Source organism: Panulirus ornatus, chromosome 46 (genome assembly GCF_036320965.1).
Source record: "Panulirus ornatus isolate Po-2019 chromosome 46, ASM3632096v1, whole genome shotgun sequence".
Classification (NCBI taxonomy): Eukaryota; Metazoa; Arthropoda; class Malacostraca; order Decapoda; family Palinuridae; genus Panulirus; species Panulirus ornatus.
Window position 1 is genome coordinate 19,898,732 of NC_092269.1, and position 25,320 is coordinate 19,924,051.

Here is a 25,320-nt window from a genome sequence, read left to right on the forward strand (position 1 = left end):
ACTCAACAAACTTATGCCTATGTAATTTGAACAATCACCTTTATCCCCTTTGCCTTTACACAATGGTACTATGCTTGCATTCCACCAATCCTCAGGGAGTTCACAATGATCCTTAAATACATTGAATAGTCACCCCCTTCCTTAATATATTCCACTGCAATACCATCCAAACCCACCGCCTTGACGGATTTAATGTTCTGCAAAGGTTTCACTGCCTCTTTTCTCTTAACAAAACCATTCTCCCTGACCCTCTCACTTCGCACACCACCTTGACCAAAACACCCTATATTGCCACTTTATCTTCAAACGCATTCAAGAAACCTTCTAAATATTCACTCCCTCTCCCTCTCACTTCACCACTACTTGTTATTACCTCCCATTTGCCACCTTTACCGATGTTCCCATTTGTTCTCTTATTTTACGCACTATATTTTTCCTCCTTCCAAAACATCTTTTTATTCTACCTAAGATTTAATGATACTCTCTTACCCCAACTCTCATTTGTCTTCTTTTTCACCTCTTGCATCTTTGTCTTGACCTCTTGCCTCCTTCGTTTATACATCTCCCAGTCATTTGGACAATTTTCGTGAAAAAATCTTCAAATACCTGCCTCTTCTCTTTCACTAACAGTCTTACTTCTTCAACCCACCACTCACTACCCTCTCTAATCTGCCCACCTCCCACCTTTCTCATGCCACAGGCATCTTTTGCGTGAGCCATCACTGCTTCTCTAAATACATCAAATTCCTCCATATTCTCCTTACGTCATTTGTGCTCACGTTTTTCCATTCTGCACTCAATCACTCCTGGTACTTCCTCACACAAATCTCCTTTCCAAGCTCACTTACTCTTTCCACTCTTTTCACCCAAACATTCTCTTTTCTCTTCTGAAAACAATGACATATCTTCACCTTCGCACGCACAAGATAATGATCAGATATTCCTCCAGCTGCCCTTCTCACCATTTCAACATCCTAAAGTCTCTCTTTCACGCGTATATCAATTAATACCTAATCCTATAACGCTCTCTGGCCATTTCTCCTACTTGCATACGTATACATATGTATATATCTCTTTTTAAACCAGGTATTCCCAATCACCAGTCCATTTTCAGCACAAAAATCTTAAAGCTCTTCACCATTTCCTTTTACAACACTGAACACCCCATGTGAACCAATCATACCCTCATCTGCCATAATACTCAACTTTGCATTCAAATCACCTATCACTATAACCCGGTCTCGTGCATCAAAACTACTAACACACTCACTCAGCTGCTCCCAAAACACTTGTCTCTCATCATTCTTTTCATGCCCAGGTGACTATGCACCAATAATCACCAATCTCTCTCCATCCACTTTCAGTTTTGCCCATACCAATCTAGAGATTATTTTTCTACACTATCACATACTCCCACCACTCCCGTTTTAGGAGTAGTACTACTCCTTCCCTTGCTCTTGTCCTCTCACTAACCCCTGACTTTACTCCCAAGACATTCCCAAACCACTGTTCCCTTTTACCCTTGAGCTTCGTTTCACTCAGGGCCAAAACATCCAGGCTCCTTTCCTCAAACATACTGCATATCTCTTTTTTTTTCTCATCTTGGTTACATTCACACACATGTAGACACCCCATTCTGAGCCTTCGAGGAGGATGAGCACTCCCCGCGTGACTCCTTCAAAAGAAAAAAAAAAAGAAAAAAAAAAAATATACATATATATATATATATATATATATATATATATATATATATATATATATATATATATATATTTTTTTTTTTTTTGTCGCTGTCTCCCGCGTTTGCGAGGTAGCGCAAGGAAACAGACGAAAGAAATGGCCCAACCCACCCCCATACACATGTATATACATACGTCCACACACGCAAATATACATACCTACACAGCTTTCCATGGTTTACCCCAGACGCTTCACATGCCCTGATTCAATCCACTGACAGCACGTCAACCCCGGTATACCACATCGATCCAATTCACTCTATTCCTTGCCCTCCTTTCACCCTCCTGCATGTTCAGGCCCCGATCACACAAAATCTTTTTCACTCCATCTTTCCACCTCCAATTTGGTCTACCTCTTCTCCTCGTTCCCTCCACCTCCGACACATATATCCTCTTGGTCAATCTTTCCTCACTCATTCTCTCCATGTGCCCAAACCATTTCAAAACACCCTCTTCTGCTCTCTCAACCACGCTCTTTTTATTTCCACACATCTCTCTTACCCTACGTTACTTACTCGATCAAACCACCTCACACCACACATTGTCCTCAAACATCTCATTTCCAGCACATCCATCCTCCTGCGCACATCTCTATCCATAGCCGACGCCTCGCAACCATACAACATTGTTGGAACCACTATTCCTTCAAACATACCCATTTTTGCTTTCCGAGATAATGTTCTCGACTTCCACACATTCTTCAAGGCTCCCAGAATTTTCGCCCCCTCCCCCACCCTATGATCCACTTCCGCTTCCATGGTTCCATCCGCTGCCAGATCCACTCCCAGATATCTAAAACACTTCACTTCCTCCAGTTTTTCTCCATTCAAACTCCCAATTAACTTGACCCTCAACCCTACTGTACTAATAACCTTGCTCTTATTCACATTTACTCTTAACTTTCTTCTTTCACACACTTTATCAAACTCAGTCACCAGCTTCTGCAGTTTCTCACATGAATCAGCCACCAGCGCTGTATCATCAGCGAACAACAACTGACTCACTTCCCAAGCTCTCTCATCCCCAACAGACTTCATACTTGCCCCTCTTTCCAAAACTCTTGCATTCACCTCCCTAACAACCCCATCCATAAACAAATTAAACAACCATTGAGACATCACACACCCCTGCCGCAAACCTACATTCACTGAGAACCAATCACTTTCCTCTCTTCCTACACGTACACATGCCTTACATCCTCGATAAAAACTTTTCACTTCTTCTAACAACTTGCCTCCCAAACCATATATTCTTAATACCTTCCACAGAGCATCTCTATCAACTCTATCATATGCCTTCTCCAGATCCATAAATGCTACATACAAATCCATTTGCTTTTCTAAGTATTTCTCACATACATTCTTCAAAGCAAACACCTGATCCACACATCCTCTACCACTTCTGAAACCACACTGCGTAAGACAAGGGAGCAAATGGGAACTTCAGTGAAGGGCGCAAATGGGGAGGTGATAACAAGTAGTGGTGATGTGAGAAGGAGATGGAGTGAGTATTTTCAAGGTTTGTTGAATATGTTTGATGATAGAGTGGCAGATATAGGGTGTTTTGGTCGAGGTGGTGTGCAAAGTGAGAGGGTTAGGGAAAATGATTTGGTAAACAGAGAAGAGGTAGTAAAAGCTTTGCGGAAGATGAAAGCCGGCAAGGCAGCAGGTTTGGATGGTATTGCAGTGGAATTTATTAAAAAAGGGGGTGATTGTATTGTTGACTGGTTGGTAAGGTTATCTAATGTATGTATGACTCATGGTGAGGTGCCTGAGGATTGGCGGAATGCGTGCATAGTGCCATTGTACAAAGGCAAAGGGGATAAGAGTGAGTGCTCAAATTACAGAGGTATAAGTTTGTTGAGTATTCCTGGTAAATCATATGGGAGGGTATTGATTGAGAGGGTGAAGTCATGTACAGAGCATCAGATATATATATATATATATATATATATATATATATATATATATATATATATATATATATATATATATATATATATATATATCATACAAACCTCCAATAGCCAGGATCGAACCTGGGACCCCTGTGCAAGAGCAGGCATGCTAACCGCTAGGCTATGGGACTTTATAATAGGAAACAAATATTCGAAATACTAAGTACTCGAATACCCTTCGTCTCACAATGGTGAGCAACGGGGTCTATACTGGCTGTTTCCGAACAGATGCACATAGCCAGCTGATAGCGTTTTACCGAACTTAACTGTACAACGCGGAGGTATATGAATACGAATAAAGTGCATATGAACGCGCACCTTCATAGAACATACAAACCTCCAACAGCCAGGATCGAACCTGGGACCCCTGTGCAAGAGGCAGGCATGCTAAGCGCTAGGCTATGGGACTGTATAATAGGAAACAACTATTCGAAATACTAAGTACTCGAATACCCTTCGTCTCACAATGGTGAGCAACGGGGTCTATACCGGTTATTTCCGAACAGACGCACATAGCAAGCTGATAGCGTTTTACCGAACCTAACTGTACAACGTGGATGTATATGAATACGAATAAAGTGCATATGAACGCGAACCTTCGTAGAACATACAAACCTCCAACAGCCAGGATCGAGCCCGGGACCCCTGTGCAAGAGGCAGGCATGCTTACCGCTAGGGCTATGGGACTGTATAATAGGAAACAACTATTCGAGATACTAAGTACTCGAATACCCTTCGTCTCACAATGGTGAGCAACGGGGTCTATAATGCCTGTTTCCGAAAAGACGTATATAGCAAGCTGATAGCGTTTTACCGAACTTAACTGTACAACGCGGAGGTATATGAATACGAATAAAGTGCTTAAAGTATTCATATACCTCCGCGTTGTACAGCTAGGTTCGGTAAAACGCTATCAGCTTGCTATGTGCGTCTGTTCGGAAACAACCAGTATAGACCCCGTTGCTCACCATTGTGAGACGAAGGGTATTCGAGTACTTAGTATTTCGAATAGTTGTTTCCTATTATACAGTCCCATAGCCTAGCGCTTAGCATGCCTGCCTCTTGCACAAGGGTCCCAGGTTCGATCCTGGCTGTTGGAGGTTTGTATGTTTTATGAAGGTGCGCGTTCATATGCACTTTATTCGTATTCATATACCTCAGCGTTGTACACATGTACATAATTCATACTGTCTGACTTTATTTGTTCCCATCGCCACCCCTCCACATATGGAATACCAACCCCCTCCCCCCTCATGTGTGCGAGGTAGCGCTAGGAAAAACACCAAAGGCCCCATTCGTAATAATGCACCGAAACCACAGCTCCCTTTCCACAGCCAGGCCCCACACACATTCCATGGTTTATCGCAGACGCTTCACATGCCCTGATTCAATCCAATGACAGCACGTCGACCCCGGTATACCACATCGTTCCAATTCACTCTATTCCTTGCACGCCTTTCACCGTCCTGCATGTTCAGGCCCCGATCACTCAAAATCTTTTTCACTCAATCTTTCCACCTAAGATTTGGTCTCCCACTTCTCATTCCCTCTACCTCTAACACATATATCCTCTTGGTCAATCTTTCCCCAATCATTCTCTCCATGTGACCAAAACATTTCAAAACACCCTCTTCTGCTCTCTCAACCGCACTCTTTTTATTTCCACACATCTCTCTCACCCTCACATCACTTACTCGATCAAACCACCTCACACCACATATTGTCCTCAAACATCTCATTTCCAGCACATCCACCCTCCTCCAAACAACTCTATCCATAGCCCACGCCTCGCAACCATACAACATTGTTGGAACCACTATTCTTTCAAACACACCCATTTTTGCTTTCCGAGATAATGTTCTCGACTTCCAAACATTCTTCAATGCTCCCAGAATTTCCGCCCCCTCCCCCACCCTATGATTCACTTCCGCTTCCATGGTTCCATCTGCTGCCAGATCCACTCCCAGATATCTAAAACACGTTACTTCCTCCATTTTTTCTCCATTCAAACTTACCTCCCAATTGACTTGACCCTCAACCCTACTGTACCTAATAACCTTGCTCTTATTCACATTTACTATTAACTTTCCTCTTTCACACACTATACCAAACTCAGTCACCAGCTTCTGCAGTTTCTTACATGAATCAGCCACCAGCGCTGTATCATCAGCGAAAAACAACTGACTCACTTCCCAAGCTCTCTCATCCACAACAGACTGCTTACTTGCCCCTCTTTCCAAAACTCTTGCATTCACCTCCCTAACAACCCCATCCATAAACAGATTAAACAACCATGGAGATATCACACACCCCTGCCGCAAACCTACATTCACTGAGAACCAATCACTTTCCTCTCTTCCTACACGTACACATACCTTACATCCTCGATAAAAGCTTTTCACTGCTTCTAACAACTTGCCTGCCACATCATATATTCTTAAAACCTTCCACAAAGCATCTCTATCAACTCTATCATATGCCTTCTCCAGATCCATAAATGCTACATACAAATCCATTTGTTTTATTAAGTATTTCTCACATACATTCTTCAAAGCAAACACCTGATCCACACATCCTCTAACACTTCAGAAACCACACTGCTCTTCCCCTATCTGATGCTCTGTACATGCCTTCACCATCTCAATCAATACCCACCCATATAATTTACCAGGAATACTCAACAAAATCATACCTCTGTAATTTGAGCACTCACTCTTATCCTCTTTGCCTTTGTATAATGGCACTATTCAAGCATTCCGCCAATCCCAAGGCACCTCACCATGAATCATACATACATTAAATAACCTTACCAACCAGTCAACAATGCAGTCACCCCCTTTTTTAATAGATTCCAGTGCAATACCATCCAAACCTGCTGCCTTGCCGGCTTTCATCTTCCGTAAAGCTTTTACTACCTCTTCTCTATTTACCAAAATATTTCCCCAACCCTCTCACTTTGCACACCACCTCGACCAAAACACCCTATATCTGCGACTCTATCATCAAACACATTCAACAAACCTTCAAAATATTCACTCCGTATCCTTCTCACATCACCACTACTTGTTATCACCTCCCCATTAGCCCCCTTCACTGAAGTTCCCATTTGCTCCCTTGTCTTACGCACTTTATTTACCTCCTTCCAAAGCATCTTTTTATTCTTCCTGAAATTTAAAGATACTCTCTCACCCCAACTCTCATTTACCCTCTTTTTCACCTCTTGCACCTTTCTCTTGACCTCCTGCGTTTTTCTTTTATACCTCTCCCAATCATTTGCCTTTTTTCCCTGCAAAAATCGTCCAAAATGCCTCTCTCTTCTCTTTCACTAATAATCTTACTTCTTCATCACACCACTCACTACCTTTTCTAATCAACCCACCTCCCACGCTTCACATGCCACAAGTATCTTTTGCGCAAGCCATCACTGCTTCCCTAAATACATCCCACTCCTTCCCCACTCCCCTTACCTCCTTTGTTCTCACCTTTTTCCATTCTGTACTCAGTCTCTCCTCGTACTTCCTCACACAAGTCTCCTTCCCAAGTTCAGTTACTCTCACCACTCTCTTCACCCCAACATTTTCTCTTCTTTTCTGAAAACTCCCACAAATCTTCACCTTCGCCTCCACAAGATAATGATCAGACATCCCTCCAGTTGCACGTTTCAGCACATTAACATCCAAAAGTCTATCTTTCGTGCGTCTATCAATTAACACGTAATCCAATAACGCTCTCTGGCCATCTCTCCTACTTACATACGTATACTTATGTATATCTCACTTTTTAAACCAGGTATTCCCAATCACCAGTCCTTTTTCAGCACATAAATCTACAAGCTCTTCACCATTCCCATTTCCAACACTGGACACTCCACGTATACCAATTATTCCCTCAACTGCCACATTACTCACCTTTGCATTCAAATCACCCATCACTATAACCCGGTCTTTTGCATCAAAACCACTAACACACTCATTCAGCTGCTCCCAAAACACTTGCCTCTCATGATCTTTCTTCTCATGCCCAGGTGCATATGCACCAATAATCACCCATCTCTCTCCATGAACTTTCAGTTTTACCCCTATCAATCTAGAATTTACTTTCTTACACTCTATCACATACTCCCACAACTCCTGATTCAAGAGTAGTGCTACTCCTTCCCTTGCTCTTGTCCTCTCACTAACCCCTGACTTTACTCCCAAGACATTCCCAAACCACTCTTCCCCTTTACCCTTGAGCTTCGTTTCACTCAGAGCCAAAAAATCCATGTTCCTTTCCTCAAACATACTACCTATATCTAATTTTTTCTCATCTTGGTTACATCCACACACATTTAAACACCCCAATCTGAGCCTTCGAGGAGGATAAGCACTCCTCGGGTGACTCCTTCTTTTTCCCCTTTTAGAAAGTTAAAATACAAGGAGGGGAGGGTTTCTGGCCCCCCGCTACCGCCCTCTTTAGTCGCCTTCTACGACACGCGAAGAATGCGTGGGAAGTATTCTTTCTCCCCTATCCCCAGGGGTAGGGGAGAAAGAATTGAATTGAATCTTCTATTATTAAATACACAAAAAATTTAAATCTTAATATTAGTGATGGTCTATACAGATTAGATAACTTTATTGTTGATGAAATTTGTAAAATGATAAGATTAACGCTCCTTGACTGTCTTGGACAATCCCATGTTTACGAAATGGGGTCCTAGCTTCGTCTCTTCGATGTATATCAACTTACTGTTATATTTGTCCCTTTTGTCTCCCTTGATGATCTGATTATTAAACGAAATTGCACCTGGGAGCTTATCGTGCTTCAATTTCCCCATGGACTTATAGGAATATTATATATATATATATATATATATATATATATATATATATATATATATATATATATATATATATATATATATATATATATATATATATATATATATATATATATATATATATATATATATATATATATATATATATATATATATATATATATATATTCCTTCAAACATAGCCATTTTTGCTTTCCGAGGTAATGTTCTCGACTTCCACACATTCTTCAAGGCTCCCCGGATTTTCGACCCCTTCCCCACTCTATGATTCACTTCCGCTTCCACGCTTCCATCCGTTGCCAGATCAACTCCCAGATATCTAAAACATTTTACTTCCTCCAGTTTTTCTTAATTCAAACTTACCTCCCAATTGACTTGTCCCTCAACCCTACTGTACCTAGTAACCTTGCTCTTATTCACATTTACTCTTAACTTTCTTCTTTCACACACTTTACCAAACTCACTCACCAGCATCTGCAGTTTCTTATATGAATCAGCCACAAGCGCTGTATCATCAGCGAACAACTGATTCACTTCCCAAGCTCTCTCATCCCCAACAGACTTCATACTTGCCCCTCTTTCCAAAACTCTTGCATTCACCTCCCTAACAACCCCATCCATAAACAAATTAAACAACCCTGGAGACATCACACACCCCAGCCACAAACCTACATTCACTGCGAGCCAATCACTTTCCTATCTTCCTACACGTACACATGCCTTAACTTGCCTCCCACACCATATATTCTTAGTACCTTCCACAGAGCATCTCTATCAACTCAATCATATGCCATGTCCAGATACATAAATGCAAAATAAATAAATATGTATGAATATGTATATATATATATATATATATATGTATGAATATGTATGAATATATGTATATATATATATATATATATATATATATATATATATATATATATATATATATATATATATATATATATATATATATATATATATATATATATATATATATATATATATATATATATATATATATATATATATATATATATATATATATATATATATATATATATATATATATATGGATCATAGGGTGGGGGAGGGGGCGAAAATTCTGGGGGCCTTGAAGAATGCGTGGAAGTCGAGAACATTATCTCGGAAAGCAAAAATGGGTATGTTTGAAGGAATAGTGGTTCCAACAATGTTGTATTGTTGCGAGGCGTGGGCTATGGATAGAGTTGTGCGCAGGAGTATGGATGTGCTGGAAATGAGATGTTTGAGGACAATGTGTGGTGTGAGGTGGTTTGATCGAGTGAGTAACGTAAGGGTAAGAGAGATGTGTGGAAATAAAAAGAGCGTGGTTGAGAGAGCAGAAGAGGGTGTTTTGAAGTGGTTTGGGCACATGGAGAGAATAGGTGAGGAAAGATTGACCAAGAGGATATATGTGTCGGAGGTGGAGGGAACGAGGAGAGGAGGGAGACCAAATTGGAGGTGGAAAGATGGAGTGAAAAAGATTTTGTGTGATCGGGGCCTGAACATGCAGGAGGGTGAAAGGAGGGCAAGGAATAGAGTGAATTGGAGCGATGTGGTATACAGGGGTTGACGTGCTGTCAGTGGATTGAATCAAGGCATGTGAAGCGTCTGGGGTAAACCATGGAAAGCTGTGTAGGTATGTATATTTGCGTGTGTGGACGTATGTATATACATGTGTATGGGGGGGGGGGGGTTGGGCCATTTCTTTCGTCTGTTTCCTTGCGCTACCTCGCAAACGCGGGAGACAGCGATAAAGCAAAATAAATAAATAAACATGTTCAGGCCCCGATCACTCAAAATCTTTTCACTCGATCTTTCCACCTCCAATTTGATCTCCCACTTCTCCTAGTTCCCCCACCTCCGACACATATATCCTCTTGGTCAATCTTTCTCACTCATTCTCTCCGTGTGCCCAAACCATTTCAAAACACCGTCTTCTGCTCTCCCAACGACGCTCTTCTTATTTCCACACATCTCTCTTACACTTACATTACTTACTCGATCCAACCACCTCACACCACATATTGCCTTCAAACATTTCATTTCTAGCACATCCACCCTCCTGCGCACTACTCTATCCATAGCGCACGCCTCGCAGCCATACAACATTGTTGGAACCACTATTCCTTCAAACATACCCATTTTTGCTTTCCGAGATAATGTTCTCGACTTCCACACATTCTTCAAGGCTCCCAGGATTTTCGCCCCCTCCCCCACCCTATGATTCACTTCCGCTTCCATGGTTCCATACGCTGCCAGATCCACTCCCAGATATCGAAAACACTTTACTTCCTCCAGTTTCTCTCTATTCAAACTTACCTCCCAATTGACTTCACCCTCAACCCTACTGTACCTAATAACCATGCTCTTATTCACATTTACTCTTAAATTTCTTCTTTCACACACTTTACCAAACTCACTCACCAGCTTCTGCAGTTTCTCAAATGAATCAGCCACTAGCGTTAGATCATCAGCGAACAACTCACTCACTTTGCAAGCTCTCTCATCCACAACAGACTGCATACTTGCCACTCTTTCCAAAACTCTTGCTTTCACCTCCCTAACAACCCAATCCATAAAGAAATTAAACAACCATGGAGACATCACACACCCCGCCACAAACCTACATTCACTGAGAACCAATCACTTTTCTCTCTTCCTACACGTACACATGCCTTAAATCCTCGATAAAAACTTTTCACTGCTTCTAACAACTTGCCTCCCACACCATATATTCTTAATACCTTCCACAGAGCATCTCTATCAACTCTATCATATGCCTTCTCCAGATCCATAAATGCTACATACAAATCCATTGCTTTTCTAAGTATTTCTCACATACATTCTTCAAAGCAAACACCTGATTCACACATCCCCTACCACTTCTGAAACCACACTGCTCTTCCCCAGTCTGATGCTCTGTACATGCCTTCACCCTCTCAATCAATACCCTCCCATATAATTTACCAGCAATACTCAAGAAACTTATACCTCTGTAATTTGAGCACTCACTCTTATCCCCTTTGCCTTCGTACAATGGCACTATGGAAGCATTCCGCCAATCCTCAGGCACCTCACTATGAATCATACATACATTGAATAACCTTAACACCCAGTCAACAATACAGTTACCCCCTTTTTTAATAAATTCCACTGCAATACCATCCAAACCTGCTGCCTTGCCGGCTTCCATCTTCCGGAAAGCTTTTACTACCTCTTCTCTCATTACAAAATCATTTTCCTTAACCCTCTCACTTTGCACACCACCTCGACCAAAACACATTATATGTGCCTGTCTATCATCAAACACATTCAACAAACCTTCAAAATACTCACTCCATCTCCTTCTCACATCACCACTACTTGTTATCACCTCCCCATTAGCCCCCTTCACTGAAGTTCCCATTTGCTCCCTTGTGTTACGCACTTTATTTACCCTCTTCCAGAACATCTTTTTATTCTCCCTAAAATTTAAAGATACCCTCTCACCTCAACTCTCATTTGCCCTCTTTTTCACCTCTTGCACCTTTCTCGTGACCTCCTGCCTCTTTTCTTTATATATCTCCCACTCATTTGCCTTTTTTCACTGCAAAATTGTCCAAATGCCTCTGTCTTCTCTTTCACTAACAATCTTACTTCTTCATTCCACCACTCACTACCTTTTCTAATCAACCCACATCCCACGCTTCTCATGCCACAAGTATCTTTTGCGCAGGCCATCACTGCTTCCCTAAATACATCCCATTCCTCCCCCACTCCCCTTACCTCCTTTGTTCTCACCTTTTTCCATTCTGTACTCAGTCTCTCCTGGTACTTCCTCACGCAAGTCTCCTTCCCAAGCTCACTTGCTCTCACCTCCCTCTTCACCCCAACATTCTCCCCTCTTTCTGAAAACCCATACAAATCATCACCTTCCCCTCCAGAAGATAATGATCAGACATCCCTCCAGTTGCATCTCTCAGGACATTAATATCTAAAAGTCTCGCTTCCGTGCGCCTGTCAATTAACACGTAATCCAATAACGCTCTCTGGCCATCTCTCCTACTTACATACATATATACATATATATATATATATATATATATATATATATATATATATATATATATATATATATATATATATATATATATATATATAAATACAATTTTTTTTTTTTTGCTTTGTCGCTGTCTCCCGCGTTTGCGAGGTAGCGCAAGGAACCAGACGAAAGAAATTGCCCAACCCACCCCCATACACATGTATATACATACGTCCACACACGCAAATATACATACCTACACAGCTTTCCATGGTTTACCCCAGACGCTTCACATGCCCTGATTCAATCCACTGACAGCACGTCAACCCCGGTATACCACATCGCTCCAATTCACTCTATTCCTTGCACTCCTTTCACCCTCCTGCATGTTCAGGCCCCGATCACACAAAATATATATATTTTGCTTTGTCGCTGTCTCCCGCGTTTGCGAGGTAGCGCAAGGGAACAGACGAAAGAAATGGCCCAACCCACCCCCATACACATGTATATACATACGTCCACAAACGCAAATATACATACCTACACAGCTTTCCATGGTTTACCCCCGACGCTTCACATGCCCTGATTCAATCCACTGACAGCACGTCAACCCCGGTATACCACATCGATCCAATTCACTCTATTCCTTGCCCTCCTTTCACCCTCCTGCATGTTCAGGCCCCGATCACACAAAATCTTTTTCACTCCATCTTTCCACCTCCAATTTGGTCTCCCTCTTCTCCTCGTTCCCTCCACCTCCGACACATATATCCTCTTGGTCAATCTTTAATCACTCATTCTCTGCATGTGCCCAAACCACTTCAAAACACCCTCTTCTGCTTTCTCAACCACGCTCTTTTTATTTCCACACATCTCTCTTACCCTTCCGTTACTTACTCGATCAAACCACCTCACACCTCACATTGTCCTCAAACATCTCATTTCCAGCACATCCATCCTCCTGCGCACAACTCTATCCATAGCCCACGCCTCGCAACCATACAACATTTTTGGAACCACTATTCTTCAAACATACACATTTCTGCTTCCCGAGATGATGTTCTCCACTTCCACACATTCTTCAAGGCTCCCAGAATTTTCGCCCCCTCCCCCACCCTACGATCCACTTCCGCTTCCATGGTTCCATCCGCTGACAGATCCACTCCCAGATATCTAAAACACTTCACTTCCTCCAGTTTTTCTCCATTCAAACTCACCTCCCAATTGACTTGACCCTCAACCCTACTGCACCTAATAACCTTGCTCTTATTCACATTTACTCTTAACTTTCTTCTTTCACACACTTTACCAAACTCAGTCACCAGCTTCTGCAGTTTCTCACATGAATCAGCCACCAGCGCTGTATCATCAGCGAACAACAACTGACTCACTTCCCAAGCTCTCTCATCCCCAACAGACTTCATACTTGCCCCTCTTTCCAAAACACATGCATTCACCTCCCTAACAACCCCATCCATAAACAAATTAAACAACCATGGAGACATTACACACCCCTGCCGCAAGCCTACATTCACTGAGAACCAATCACTTTCCCCTCTTACTACACGTACACATGCCTTTCATAATCGATAAAAACTTTTCACTGCTTCTAACAACTTGCCTCCCACACCATATATTCTTAATACCTTCCACAGAGCATCTCCATCAACTCTATCATAAGCCTTCTCCAGATCCATAAATGGTACATACAAATCCATTTGCTTTTCTAAGTGTTTCTCACATACATTCTTCAAAGCAAACACCTGATCCACACATCCTCTACCACTTCTGAACCCACACTGCTCTTCCCCAATCTGATGCTCTGTACATGCCTTCACCCTCTCAATCAATACCCTCCCATATAATTTGCCAGAAGTACTGAACAAACTTATACCTCTGTAATTTGAGCACTCACTCTTATCCCCTTTGCCTTTGTACAATGGCACTATGCACGCATTCCGCCAATCCTGAGGCACCTCACCCTGACTCATACATACATTAAATAACCTTACCAACCAGTCAACAATACAGTCACCCCCTTTTTTAATAAATTCCACTGCAATACCATCCAAACCTGCTGCCTTGCCGGCTTTCATCTTCCGCAAAGCTTTTACTACCTCTTCTCTGTTTACCAAATCATTTTTCCTAACCTCGCACTTTGCACACCACCTCGACCAAAACACCCTATATCTGCCACTCTATCATCAAACACATTCAACAAAACTTCAAAATACTCAGTCCATCTCCTTCTCACATCACCATTACTTGTTATCACCTCCCCATTTGCATCCTTCACTGAAGTTCCTTTTTGCTCCCTTGTACTACGCACTTTATTTACCTCCTTCCAGAACATCTTTTTATTCTCCCTAAAATTTAATGATACTCTCTCACCCCAACTCTCATTTGCCATTTTTTTCACCTCTTGCACCTTTCTCTTGACCTCCTGTCTCTTTCTTTTATACGGCTCCCACTCAATTGCATTTTTTCCCTGCAAAAATCGTCCAAATGCCTCTCCCTCTTCTCTTTCACTAATACTCTTACTTCTTCATCCCACCACTCACTACCCTTTCTAATCAACCCACCTCCCACTCTTCTCATGCCACAAGCATCTTTTGCGCAATCCATCACTGATTCCCTAAATACATCCCATTCCTCCCCCACTCCCCTTACTTCCATTGTTCTCACCTTTATCCATTCTTTACTCAGTCTCTCCTGGTACTTCCTCACACAAGTCTCCTTCCCAAGCTCACTTACTCTCACCACCCTCTTCACCCCAACATTCACTCTTCTTTTCTGAAAACCCATACAAATCTTCACCTTAGCCTCCTCAAGATAATGATCAGACATCCCTCCAGTTGCACCTCTCAGCACATTAACTTCCAAAAGTCTCTCTTTCACGCGCCTGTCAATTAACACGTAATCCAATAACGCTCTCTGGCCAAAAGAAGGAAGAGAGAAGGGGGCCAGGTGAGGATTTTCCCTCAGAGGGCCAGTCCTCTGTTCTTAACGCTACCTTCCTAACGCGGGAAATGGCGAATAGTTTGAAAAAAAAAAAAAAAAAAAATATATATATATATATATATATATATATATATATATATATATATATATATATATATATATATATATATATATATATATTTATGTATATATATATATATATATATATATATATATATATATATATATATATATATATATATATATATATATATATATACATATATATATATATATATATATATATATATATATATATATATATATATATATATATATATATATATATATATATAAGGTGAAGATTTGTATGGGTTTTCAGAAAAGAAGAGTGAATGTTGGAGTGAAGAGGGTGGTGAGAGTAAGTGAGCTTGGGAAGCAGACCTGTGTGAGGAAGTACCAGGAGAGACTGAGTACAGAATGGAAAAAGGTGAGAACAATGGAAGTAAGGGGAGTGGGGGAGGAATGGGATGTATTTAGGGAATCAGTGATGGATTGCACAAAAGATGCTTGTGGCATGAGAAGAGTGGGAGGTGGGTCGATTAGAAAGGGTAGTGAGTGGTCGGATGAAGAAGTAAGAGTATTAGTGAAAGAGAAGAGAGAGGCATTTGGACGATTTTTGCAGGGAAAAAATGCAATTGAGTGGGAGATGCATAAAAGAAAGAAACAGGAGGTCAAGAGAAAGGTGCAAGAGGTGAAAAAAAGGGCAAATGAGAGTTGGGGTGAGAGAGTATCATTAAATTTAGGGAGAATAAAAAGATGTTCTGGAAGGAGGTAAATAAAGTGCGTAAGACAAGGGAGCAAATGGGAACTTCAGTGAAGGGCGCAAATGGGGAGGTGATAACAAGTAGTGGTGATGTGAGAAGGAGATGGAGTGAGTATTTTGAATATTTGTTGAATGTGTTTGATGATAGAGTGGCAGATATAGGGTGTTTTGGTCGAGGTGGTGTGCAAAGTGAGAGGGTTAGGGAAAATGATTTGGTAAACAGAGAAGAGGTAGTGAAAGCTTTGCGGAAGATGAAAGCCGGCAAGGCAGCAGGTTTGGATGGTATTGCAGTGGAATTTATTAAAAAAGGGGGTGACTGTATTGTTAACTGGTTGATAAGGTTATTTAATGTATGTATGACTCATGGTGAGGTGCCTGAGAGTTGGCGGAATGCGTGCATAGTGCCATCGTACAAAGGCAAAGGGGATAAGAGTGAGTGGTCAAATTACAGAGGTATAAGTTTGTTTAGTATTCCTGGTAAATTATATGGGAGGGTATTGATTGAGAGGGTGAAGGCATGTACAGAGCATCAGATTGGGGAAGAGCAGTGTGGTTTCAGAAGTGGTAGAGGATGTGTGGATCAGGTGTTTGCTTTGAAGAATGTATGTGAGAAATACTTAGAAAAGCAAATGGATTTGTATGTAGCATTTATGGATCTGGAGAAGGTATATGATAGAGTTGATGGAGATGCTCTGTGGAAGGTATTAAGAATATATGGTGTGGGAGGCAAGTTGTTAGAAGCAGTGAAAAGTTTTTATCGAGGATGTAAGGCATGTGTACGTGTAGTAAGAGAGGAAAGTGATTGGTTCTCAGTGAATGTAGGTTTGCGGCAGGGGTGTGTGATGTCTCCATGGTTGTTTAAATTGTTTATGGATGGGGTTGTTAGGGAGGTAAATGCAAGAGTTTTGGAAAGAGGGGCAAGTATGAAGTCTGTTGGGGATGAGAGAGCTTGGGAAGTGAGTCAGTTGTTGTTCGCTGATGATACAGCGCTGGTGGCTGATTCATGTGAGAAACTGCAGAAGCTGGTGACTGAGTTTGGTAAAGTGTGTGGAAGAAGAAAGTTAAGAGTAAATGTGAATAAGAGCAAGGTTATTAGGTACAGTAGGGTTGAGGGTCAAGTCAATTGGGAGGTGAGTTTGAATGGAGAAAAACTGGAGGAAGTGAAGTGTTTTAGATATCTGGGAGTGGATCTGGCAGAGGATGGAACCATGGAAGCGGAAGTGGATCATAGGGTGGGGGAGGGGGCGAAAATTCTGGGGGCCTTGAAGAATGTGTGGAAGTCGAGAACATTATCTCGGAAAGCAAAAATGGGTATGTTTGAAGGAATAGTGGTTCCAACAATGTTGTTTGGTTGCGAGGCGTGGGCTATGGATAGAGTTGTGCGCAGGAGGATGGATGTGCTGGAAATGAGATGTTTGAGGACAATGTGTGGTGTGAGGTGGTTTGATCGAGTGAGTAACGTAAGGGTAAGAGAGATGTGTGGAAATAAAAAGAGCGTGGTTGAGAGAGCAGAAGAGGGTGTTTTGAAGTGGTTTGGGCACATGGAGAGAATGAGTGAGGAAAGATTGACCAAGAGGATATATGTGTCGGAGGTGGAGGGAACGAGGAGAAGAGGGAGACCAAATTGGAGGTGGAAAGATGGAGTGAAAAAGATTTTGTGTGATCGGGGCCTGAACATGCAGGAGGGTGAAAGGAGGGCATGGAATAGAGTGAATTGGAGCGATGTGGTATACCGGGGTTGACGTGCTGTCAGTGGATTGAATCAAGGCATGTGAAGCGCCTGGGGTAAACCATGGAAAGCTGTGTAGGTATGTATATTTGCGTGTGTGGACGTATGTATATACATGTGTTTGGGGGGGGGGGTTGGGCCATTTCTTTCGTCTGTTTCCTTGCGCTACCTCGCAAACGCGGGAGACAGCGACAAAGTATAATAAATAAATAATGAATATATATATATATATATATATATATATATATATATATATATATATATATATATATATATATATATATATATATATATATATATATATATATATATATATATATATATATATATATATATATATATATATATATATATATATATATATATATATATATATATATATATATATATATATATATATATATATATATATATATATATAAAGGGTAGTGAGTGGTGGGATTATTAAGTAAGATTATTAGTGAAAGAGAAGAGAGAGGCATTTGGACAATTTTTGCAGAGAAAAGTTGCAAAAGAGTGGGAGAGGTATAAAAGAAAGAGGCAGGAGGTCAAGAGAAAGATGCAAGAGGTGAAAAAGAGGGCAAATGAGAGTTGGGGTGAGAGAGTATCATTAAGTTTTAGGGAGGAGGAAAAGGTGTTTTGGAAGGAGGTAAATAAAGTGCGTAAGACGAGGGAGCAAAAGGGAACTTCAGTGAAGGGGGCTAATGGGGAGGTGATAACAAGTAGTGGTGATGTGAGAAGGAAATGGAGTGAGTATTTTTAAGGTTTATTGAATGTGTTTGATGATAGAGCGGCAGATATAGGGTGTTTTGGTCGAGGTGGTGTGCAAAGTGAGAGGGTTAGGGAAAATGATTTGGTAATAAGAGAAGAGGTAGTTAAAGCTTTGCGGAATATGAAAGCCAGCAAGGCAACAGGTTTGGATGGTATTGCAGTGGAATTTATTAAAAAAGTGGGTGATTTTATCGTTGACTGGCTGGTAAGGCTATTTAATGTATGTATGATTCATGGTGAGGTGCCTGAGGATTGGCGGAATGCGTGCATAGTGCCATTGTACAAAGGCAAAGGGGATAAGAGTGAGTGCTCAAATTACAGAGGTATAAGTTTATTGAGTATTCCTGGTAAATTATATGGGAGGGTATTGATTGAGAGGGTGAAGGAAAGTACAGAGCATTTGATTGGGGAAGAGCAGTGTGGTTTCAGAAGTGGTATAGGATGTGTGGATCAGGTGTTTGCTTTGAAGAATGTATGTGAGAAATACTTACAAAAGCAAATAGATTTTTATATAGCATTTATGGATCTGGAAAAGGCATATGATAGAGTTGATAGAGATGCTCTATGGAAGGTATTAAGAATATATGGTGTGGGAGGCAAGTTGTTAGAAGTAGTGAAAAGTTTTCATCGAGGATTTAAGGCATGTGTACGTGTAGGAAGATAGGAAAGTGATTGGTTGTCAGTGAATATAGGTTTGCGACAGGGGTGTGTGATGTCTCCATGGTTGTTTAATTTGTTTATGGATGGGGTTGTTAGGGAGGTGAATGCAAGAGTTTTGGAAAGAGGGGCAAGTATACAGACTGTTGTGGATGAGAGAGCTTGGGAAGTGAGTCAGTTGTTGTTCGCTGATGATACAGCGCTGGTGGCTGATTCATGTGAGAAACTGCAGAGGCTGATGACTGAGTTTGGTAAAGTGTGTGAAAGAAGAAAATTAAGAGTAAATGTGAATAAGAGCAAGGTTATTAGGTACAGTAGGGTTGAGGGCGAAGTCAATTGGGAGGTAAGTTTGAATGGAGAAAAACTGGATGAAGTAAAGTGTTTTAGATATCTGGGAGTGGATCTGGCAGCGGATGGACCAATGGAAGCGGAAGTGAATCATAGGGTGGGGGAGGGGGCGAAATTTCTAGGGACCCTGAAGAATGTTTGGAAGTCGAGAACATTATCTCGGAGAGCAAAAATGGGCATGTTTGAATGAATAGTGGTTCCAACAATGTTGTATGGTTGCGAGGCGTAGGCTATGGATAGAGTTGTGCGTAGGAGGATGGATGGTTGTGCGTAGGAGGGTGGATGTGCTGGAAATGAGGTGTTTGAAGGACAATATGTGGTGTGAGGTGGTTTGATCGAGTAAGTAATGTAAGGGTAAGAGAGATGTGTGGAAATAAAAAGAGTGTGGTTGAGAGAGCAGAAAAAGGTGTTTTGAAATGCTTTGGTCACATGGAGAGAATCAGTGAGGAAATATTGACCAAGAGGATATATATATCAGAGGTGGAGGGAACGATGATAAGTGGGAGACCAAATTGGAGGTGGAAAGATGGAGTGAAAAAGATTTTGAGTGATCGGGGCCTGAACATGCAGGAGGGTGAAAGGCGTGCAAGGAATAGAGTGAATTGGAACGATGTGGTATACTGGGGTCGACGTGCTGTCAATGGATTGAACCAGGGCATGTGAAGTGTCTGGGACAAACCATGGAAAGTTCTGTGGGACCTGGATGTGGAAAGGGAGCTGTGGTTTCGGTGCATTATTACATGACAGGTAGAGACTGAGTGTGAACGAACGGGGCCTCTGTTGTCCTTTCCTAGCGCTACCTCGCACACGTGAGGGGGGAGTGGGTTGTTATTCCCTGTGTGGCGAGGTGGCGAAGGGAATATATAAAGGAAGAAAGTATGAATTATGTACATGTGTATATATGTATATGTCTCTGTGTGTATATATGTGTACATTGAGATGTATAGGTATGTATATTTGAGTATGTGGACGTTTATGTATATACATATGTATGTGGGTGGGTTGGGCCATTCTTTCGTCTGTTTCCTTGCGCTATCTCGCTAACGCGGGAGACAGCGACAAAGCAATATAAATAAGAAAAAAGAAAAAAAAAAAAATATATATATATATATATATATATATATATATATATATATATATATATATATATATATATATATATATATATATATGTATATATATATATATATATATATATATATATATATATATATATATATATATATATATATATATATATATATGTATATATATATATATATATATATATATATATATATATATATATATATATATATATATATATATATATATATATATATATATATATATTCTTTTTTTTTTTCATATTATTCGCCATTTCCCGCGGTAGTGAGGTAGCGTTAAGAACAGAGGACTGGGCCTTTGGTGAATATCCTCACCTGGCACTCTTCTCTGTTCCTTCTTTTGGAAAACTATAAAAAAAAGAAAAACGAGAGGGGAGGATTTCCAGCCCACCCGCTCCCTTTCCTTTTAGTCGCCTTGTACGACACGCAGGGAATACATGGGAAGTATTCTTTTTCCCCTATCCACAGGGATGATATATATACATATCTTTTTTTTCATACTAATCGCCATTTCCCGCGTTTGCGAGGTAGCGTTAAGAACAGACGACTGGGCCTTAGAGGGAAAATCCTCACCTGGCCCCCTTCTCTGTTCCTTATTTTGGAGAATTATCATTTTGCTTTGTCACTGCCCCCCGCGCCTGCGAGGCAGCGCAAGGAAACAAACGAAAGAAATGGCCCAACCCACCCCCATACACATGTATATACATGCGTCCACACACGCAAATATACACACCTATACATCTCAAAGTACACACATTTACACACACACAGACACACACATATACACCCATGCACACAATTCACACCGTCTGCCCCACCCACTCCCACCGCCACCTCACCACACAAGGAATACTTTTTCTTTCCTTCACGCATTTCTGTTTCCTGTGGGGCAGGGTGGCATTGGGAATGGATGTAGGGGAGCAAGTATGATTATGAACATGAGTATATATGTATGCATATACAGTTATTTGTAAGTGTAGGTGTTTATATCTATGAATATATGTGAATATATGTGAATAAGAGCATGGTTATCAGGCTCAGCAGGGCTGAGAGACAAGCCAACTGGGAGGCAAGTTTGAATGGAGAAAAAAAAAAAAAAAAAAAATATATATATATATATATATATATATATATATATATATATATATATATATTTATATATATATATATATATATATTTTCCCTGGGGATAGGGGATTAAGAATACTTCCCACGTATTCCCTGCGTGTCGTAGAAGGCGACTAAAAGGGGAGGGAGCGGGGGGCTGGAAATCCTCCCCTCTCGTTTTTTTTTTTTTTTTTTTTTTTCTCTTTTTTTTTCCAAAAGAAGGAACAGAGGGGGCCAGGTGAGGATATTCCAAAAAAGGCCCAGTCCTCTGTTCCTAACGCTACCTCGCTAACGCGGGAAATGGCGAATAGTTTGAAAGAAAGAAAAGAAATATATATATATATATATATATATATATATATATATATATATATATATATATATATATATATATATATATATATATATATATATATATATATATATATATATATATATATATGGTGTGGGAGGCAAGTTGTTAGAAGCAGTGAAAAGTTTTTATCAAGGATGTAAGGCATGTGTACGTGTTGGAAGAGAGGAAAGTGATTGGTTCTCAGTGAATGTAGGTTTGCGGCAGGGGTGTGTGATGTCTCCATTGTTGTTTAATTTGTTTATGGATGGGGTTGTTAGGGAGGTGAATGCAAGAGTTTTGGAAAGAGGGGCAAGTATGAAGTCTGTTGGGGATGAGAGAGCTTGGGAAGTGAGTCAGTTGTTGTTCGCTGATGATACAGCGCTGGTGGCTGATTCATGTGAGAAACTGCAGAAGCTGGTGACTGAGTTTGGTAAAGTGTGTGAAAGAAGAAAGTTAAGAGTAAATGTGAATAAGAGCAAGGTTATTAGGTATAGTAGGGTTGAGGGTCAAGTCAATTGGGAGGTGAGTTTGAATTAAGAAAAACTGGAGGAAGTGAAGTGTTTTAGATATCTGGGAGTGGATCTGGCAGCGGATGGAACCATGGAAGCGGAAGTGGATCATAGGGTGGGGGAGGGGGCGAAAATTCTGGGAGCCTTGAAGAATGTGTGGAAGTCGAGAACATTATCTCGAAAGCAAAAATGGGTATGCTTGAAGGAATAGTGGTTCCAACAATGTTTTATGGTTGCGAGACGTGGGCTATGGATAGAGTTGTGCGCAGGAGGATGGATGTGCTGGAAATGAGATGTTTGAGGACAATATGTGGTGTGAGGTGGTTTGATCGAGTAAGTAACGTTAGGGTAAGAGAGATGTGTGGAAATAAAAAGAGCGTGGTTGAGAGAGCAGAAGAGGGTGTTTTGAAATGGTTCGGGCACATGGAGAGAATGAGTGAGGATAGATTGACCAAGAGAATATATGTGTCGAAGGTGGAGGAAACGAGGAGAAGAGGGAGACCAAATTGGAGGTGGAAAGATGGAGTGAAAAAGATTTTGTGTGATCGGGGCCTGAACATGCAGGAGGGTGAAAGGAGGGCAAGGAATAGAGTGAATTGGAGCGATGTGGTATACCGGGGTTGACGTGCTCTCAGTGGATTGAATCAAGGCATGTGAGGCGTCTGGGGTAAACCATGGAAAGGTGTGTAGGTATGTATATTTGCGTGTGTGGACATATGTATATACATGTGTATGGGGGTGGGTTGGGCCATTTCTTTCGTCTGTTTCCTTGCGCTACCTCGCAAACGCGGGAGACAGCGGCAAAAAAAAAAAAAAAAAAATATATATATATATATATATATATATATATATATATATATATATATATATATATATATATATATATTTGACGGCAAGATGGCCTTGCGAGTGGTTGCGTGTGTTGCCTTACTCCTGGCCCTCACGGCCACAGCTCTCACCAAAGAAATACTTCAGAAATTCCCGCTTCTCATGCCACATGTGAAGCCTGAAAGGGTCGACACGTACTTCTGCACCCCTATCAGGGTAGACCCTACACAGGAGTACTACATCACGGCCTTCCAGCCCAACGGGAGCATGGAAACTGCTCACCACATGCTGATTTATGGGTGCGAGACGCCTGGCAGTGACGAGGAGGTGTGGAACTGTGGCGAAATGGCCCTGGCCCAGCCAGGGATCACCACCGCTCCTGTCTGCGGCTCCGGCTCACAGGTGATCTATGCCTGGGCCAAGGATGCTCCAAAATTGGTGCTGCCTGAGGGAGTAGCCTTCAGAGTAGGAGGCAACACTCCCATCCAGTACATCGTGTTACAGGTCCATTATTCTTCAGTTGAGAAATTCAAAGATGGGTCCACAGATGAATCTGGAGTGTTCCTGTATTACACCAAGACACCGCAGCCTAAGTCAGCAGGGGTCTTACTGCTGGGTACTGGCGGTCGTATCAATCCTCACAGTGTGGAGTACATGGAGTCTGCCTGCACCATCGATGAGGACAAGACCATCCACCCCTTCGCCTTCCGCACGCACACACATGCCCTTGGTCGTGTTGTGTCAGGATACAAGGTAACGCGTCAAGGCTATGTGGACAACTGGCAATTGATTGGTAAGAAAGACCCACAGTTGCCCCAGATGTTCTACCCTGTTGAGAATGATCTCGTTTTTCACAAAGGCGATACTGTGGCTGCGCGTTGCACTATGGAGAGCAAGCGAGACCGTACCACCAGGATTGGCTCCACGAATGAGGATGAGATGTGTAACTTCTATATGATGTATTGGACTGAAGGCCCAGTCATGAAGAAAAAGACCTGCTTCTCCCTTGGACCACCCTTTTATTACTGGACCCGTGTTGGCCTCAACAACGTACCTGACAGGGACGCTTCATCTCTGCCTGTTGGTACTTCGGCTAAGGATCAGGGCATCAATTCACACCAAATGTAGAGGATGGTATCTTTCAATTCACCCCTCTATGTATAGTAACAGAAATTATTGAAGGAAGCTAGGCTACTACGTTATATATATATATATATATATATATATATATATATATATATATATATATATATATATATATATATATATATATATATATATATATATATATATATATATATATATATATATATATATATATATATATATATATGTATATATATATATGTATATATATATATATATATATTTATCCCTGGGGATAGGGGAGAAAGAATACTTCCCACGTATTCCCTGCGTGTCGTAGAAGGCAACTAAAAAGGGAGGGAGCGGAGGGAGCTGGAAATCCTCCCCTCTCATTTTTTTTTTTTTTTCCCAAAAGAAGGAACAGAGAAGGGGCCAGGTGAGGATATTCCCTCAAAGGCCCAGTTCTCTGTTCTTAACGCTACCTCGCTAACGCGGGAAATGGCGAATAGTTTGAAAAAAAAAAAGAAAAAAATA

General features: G+C 41.2%; 2 protein-coding genes across 2 annotated transcripts in view; one reads left to right on the top strand and one right to left on the bottom strand.

Annotated features, from left to right (window-relative positions):
• The window catches only part of LOC139763327 (glutamate receptor ionotropic, kainate 4-like), a 224,483-nt gene that overhangs the window by 88,950 nt on the left and 110,213 nt on the right, over positions 1 to 25,320 (bottom strand). The gene's annotated exons all lie outside the window — the stretch shown is intronic.
• On the top strand, positions 23,765 to 24,923 carry LOC139763150 (peptidylglycine alpha-hydroxylating monooxygenase-like). The gene has a single exon (XM_071688854.1). It carries the CDS (start codon positions 23,770 to 23,772, stop codon positions 24,826 to 24,828), a length of 1,059 nt encoding a protein of 352 aa, XP_071544955.1. The 5' UTR covers positions 23,765 to 23,769; the 3' UTR covers positions 24,829 to 24,923.

Bases quoted from the DNA above. Each gene is read 5' to 3' on its own strand.
- LOC139763150 (XM_071688854.1), top strand. From the start codon at position 23,770: ATGGCCTTGCGAGTGGTTGCGTGTGTTGCCTTACTCCTGGCCCTCACG.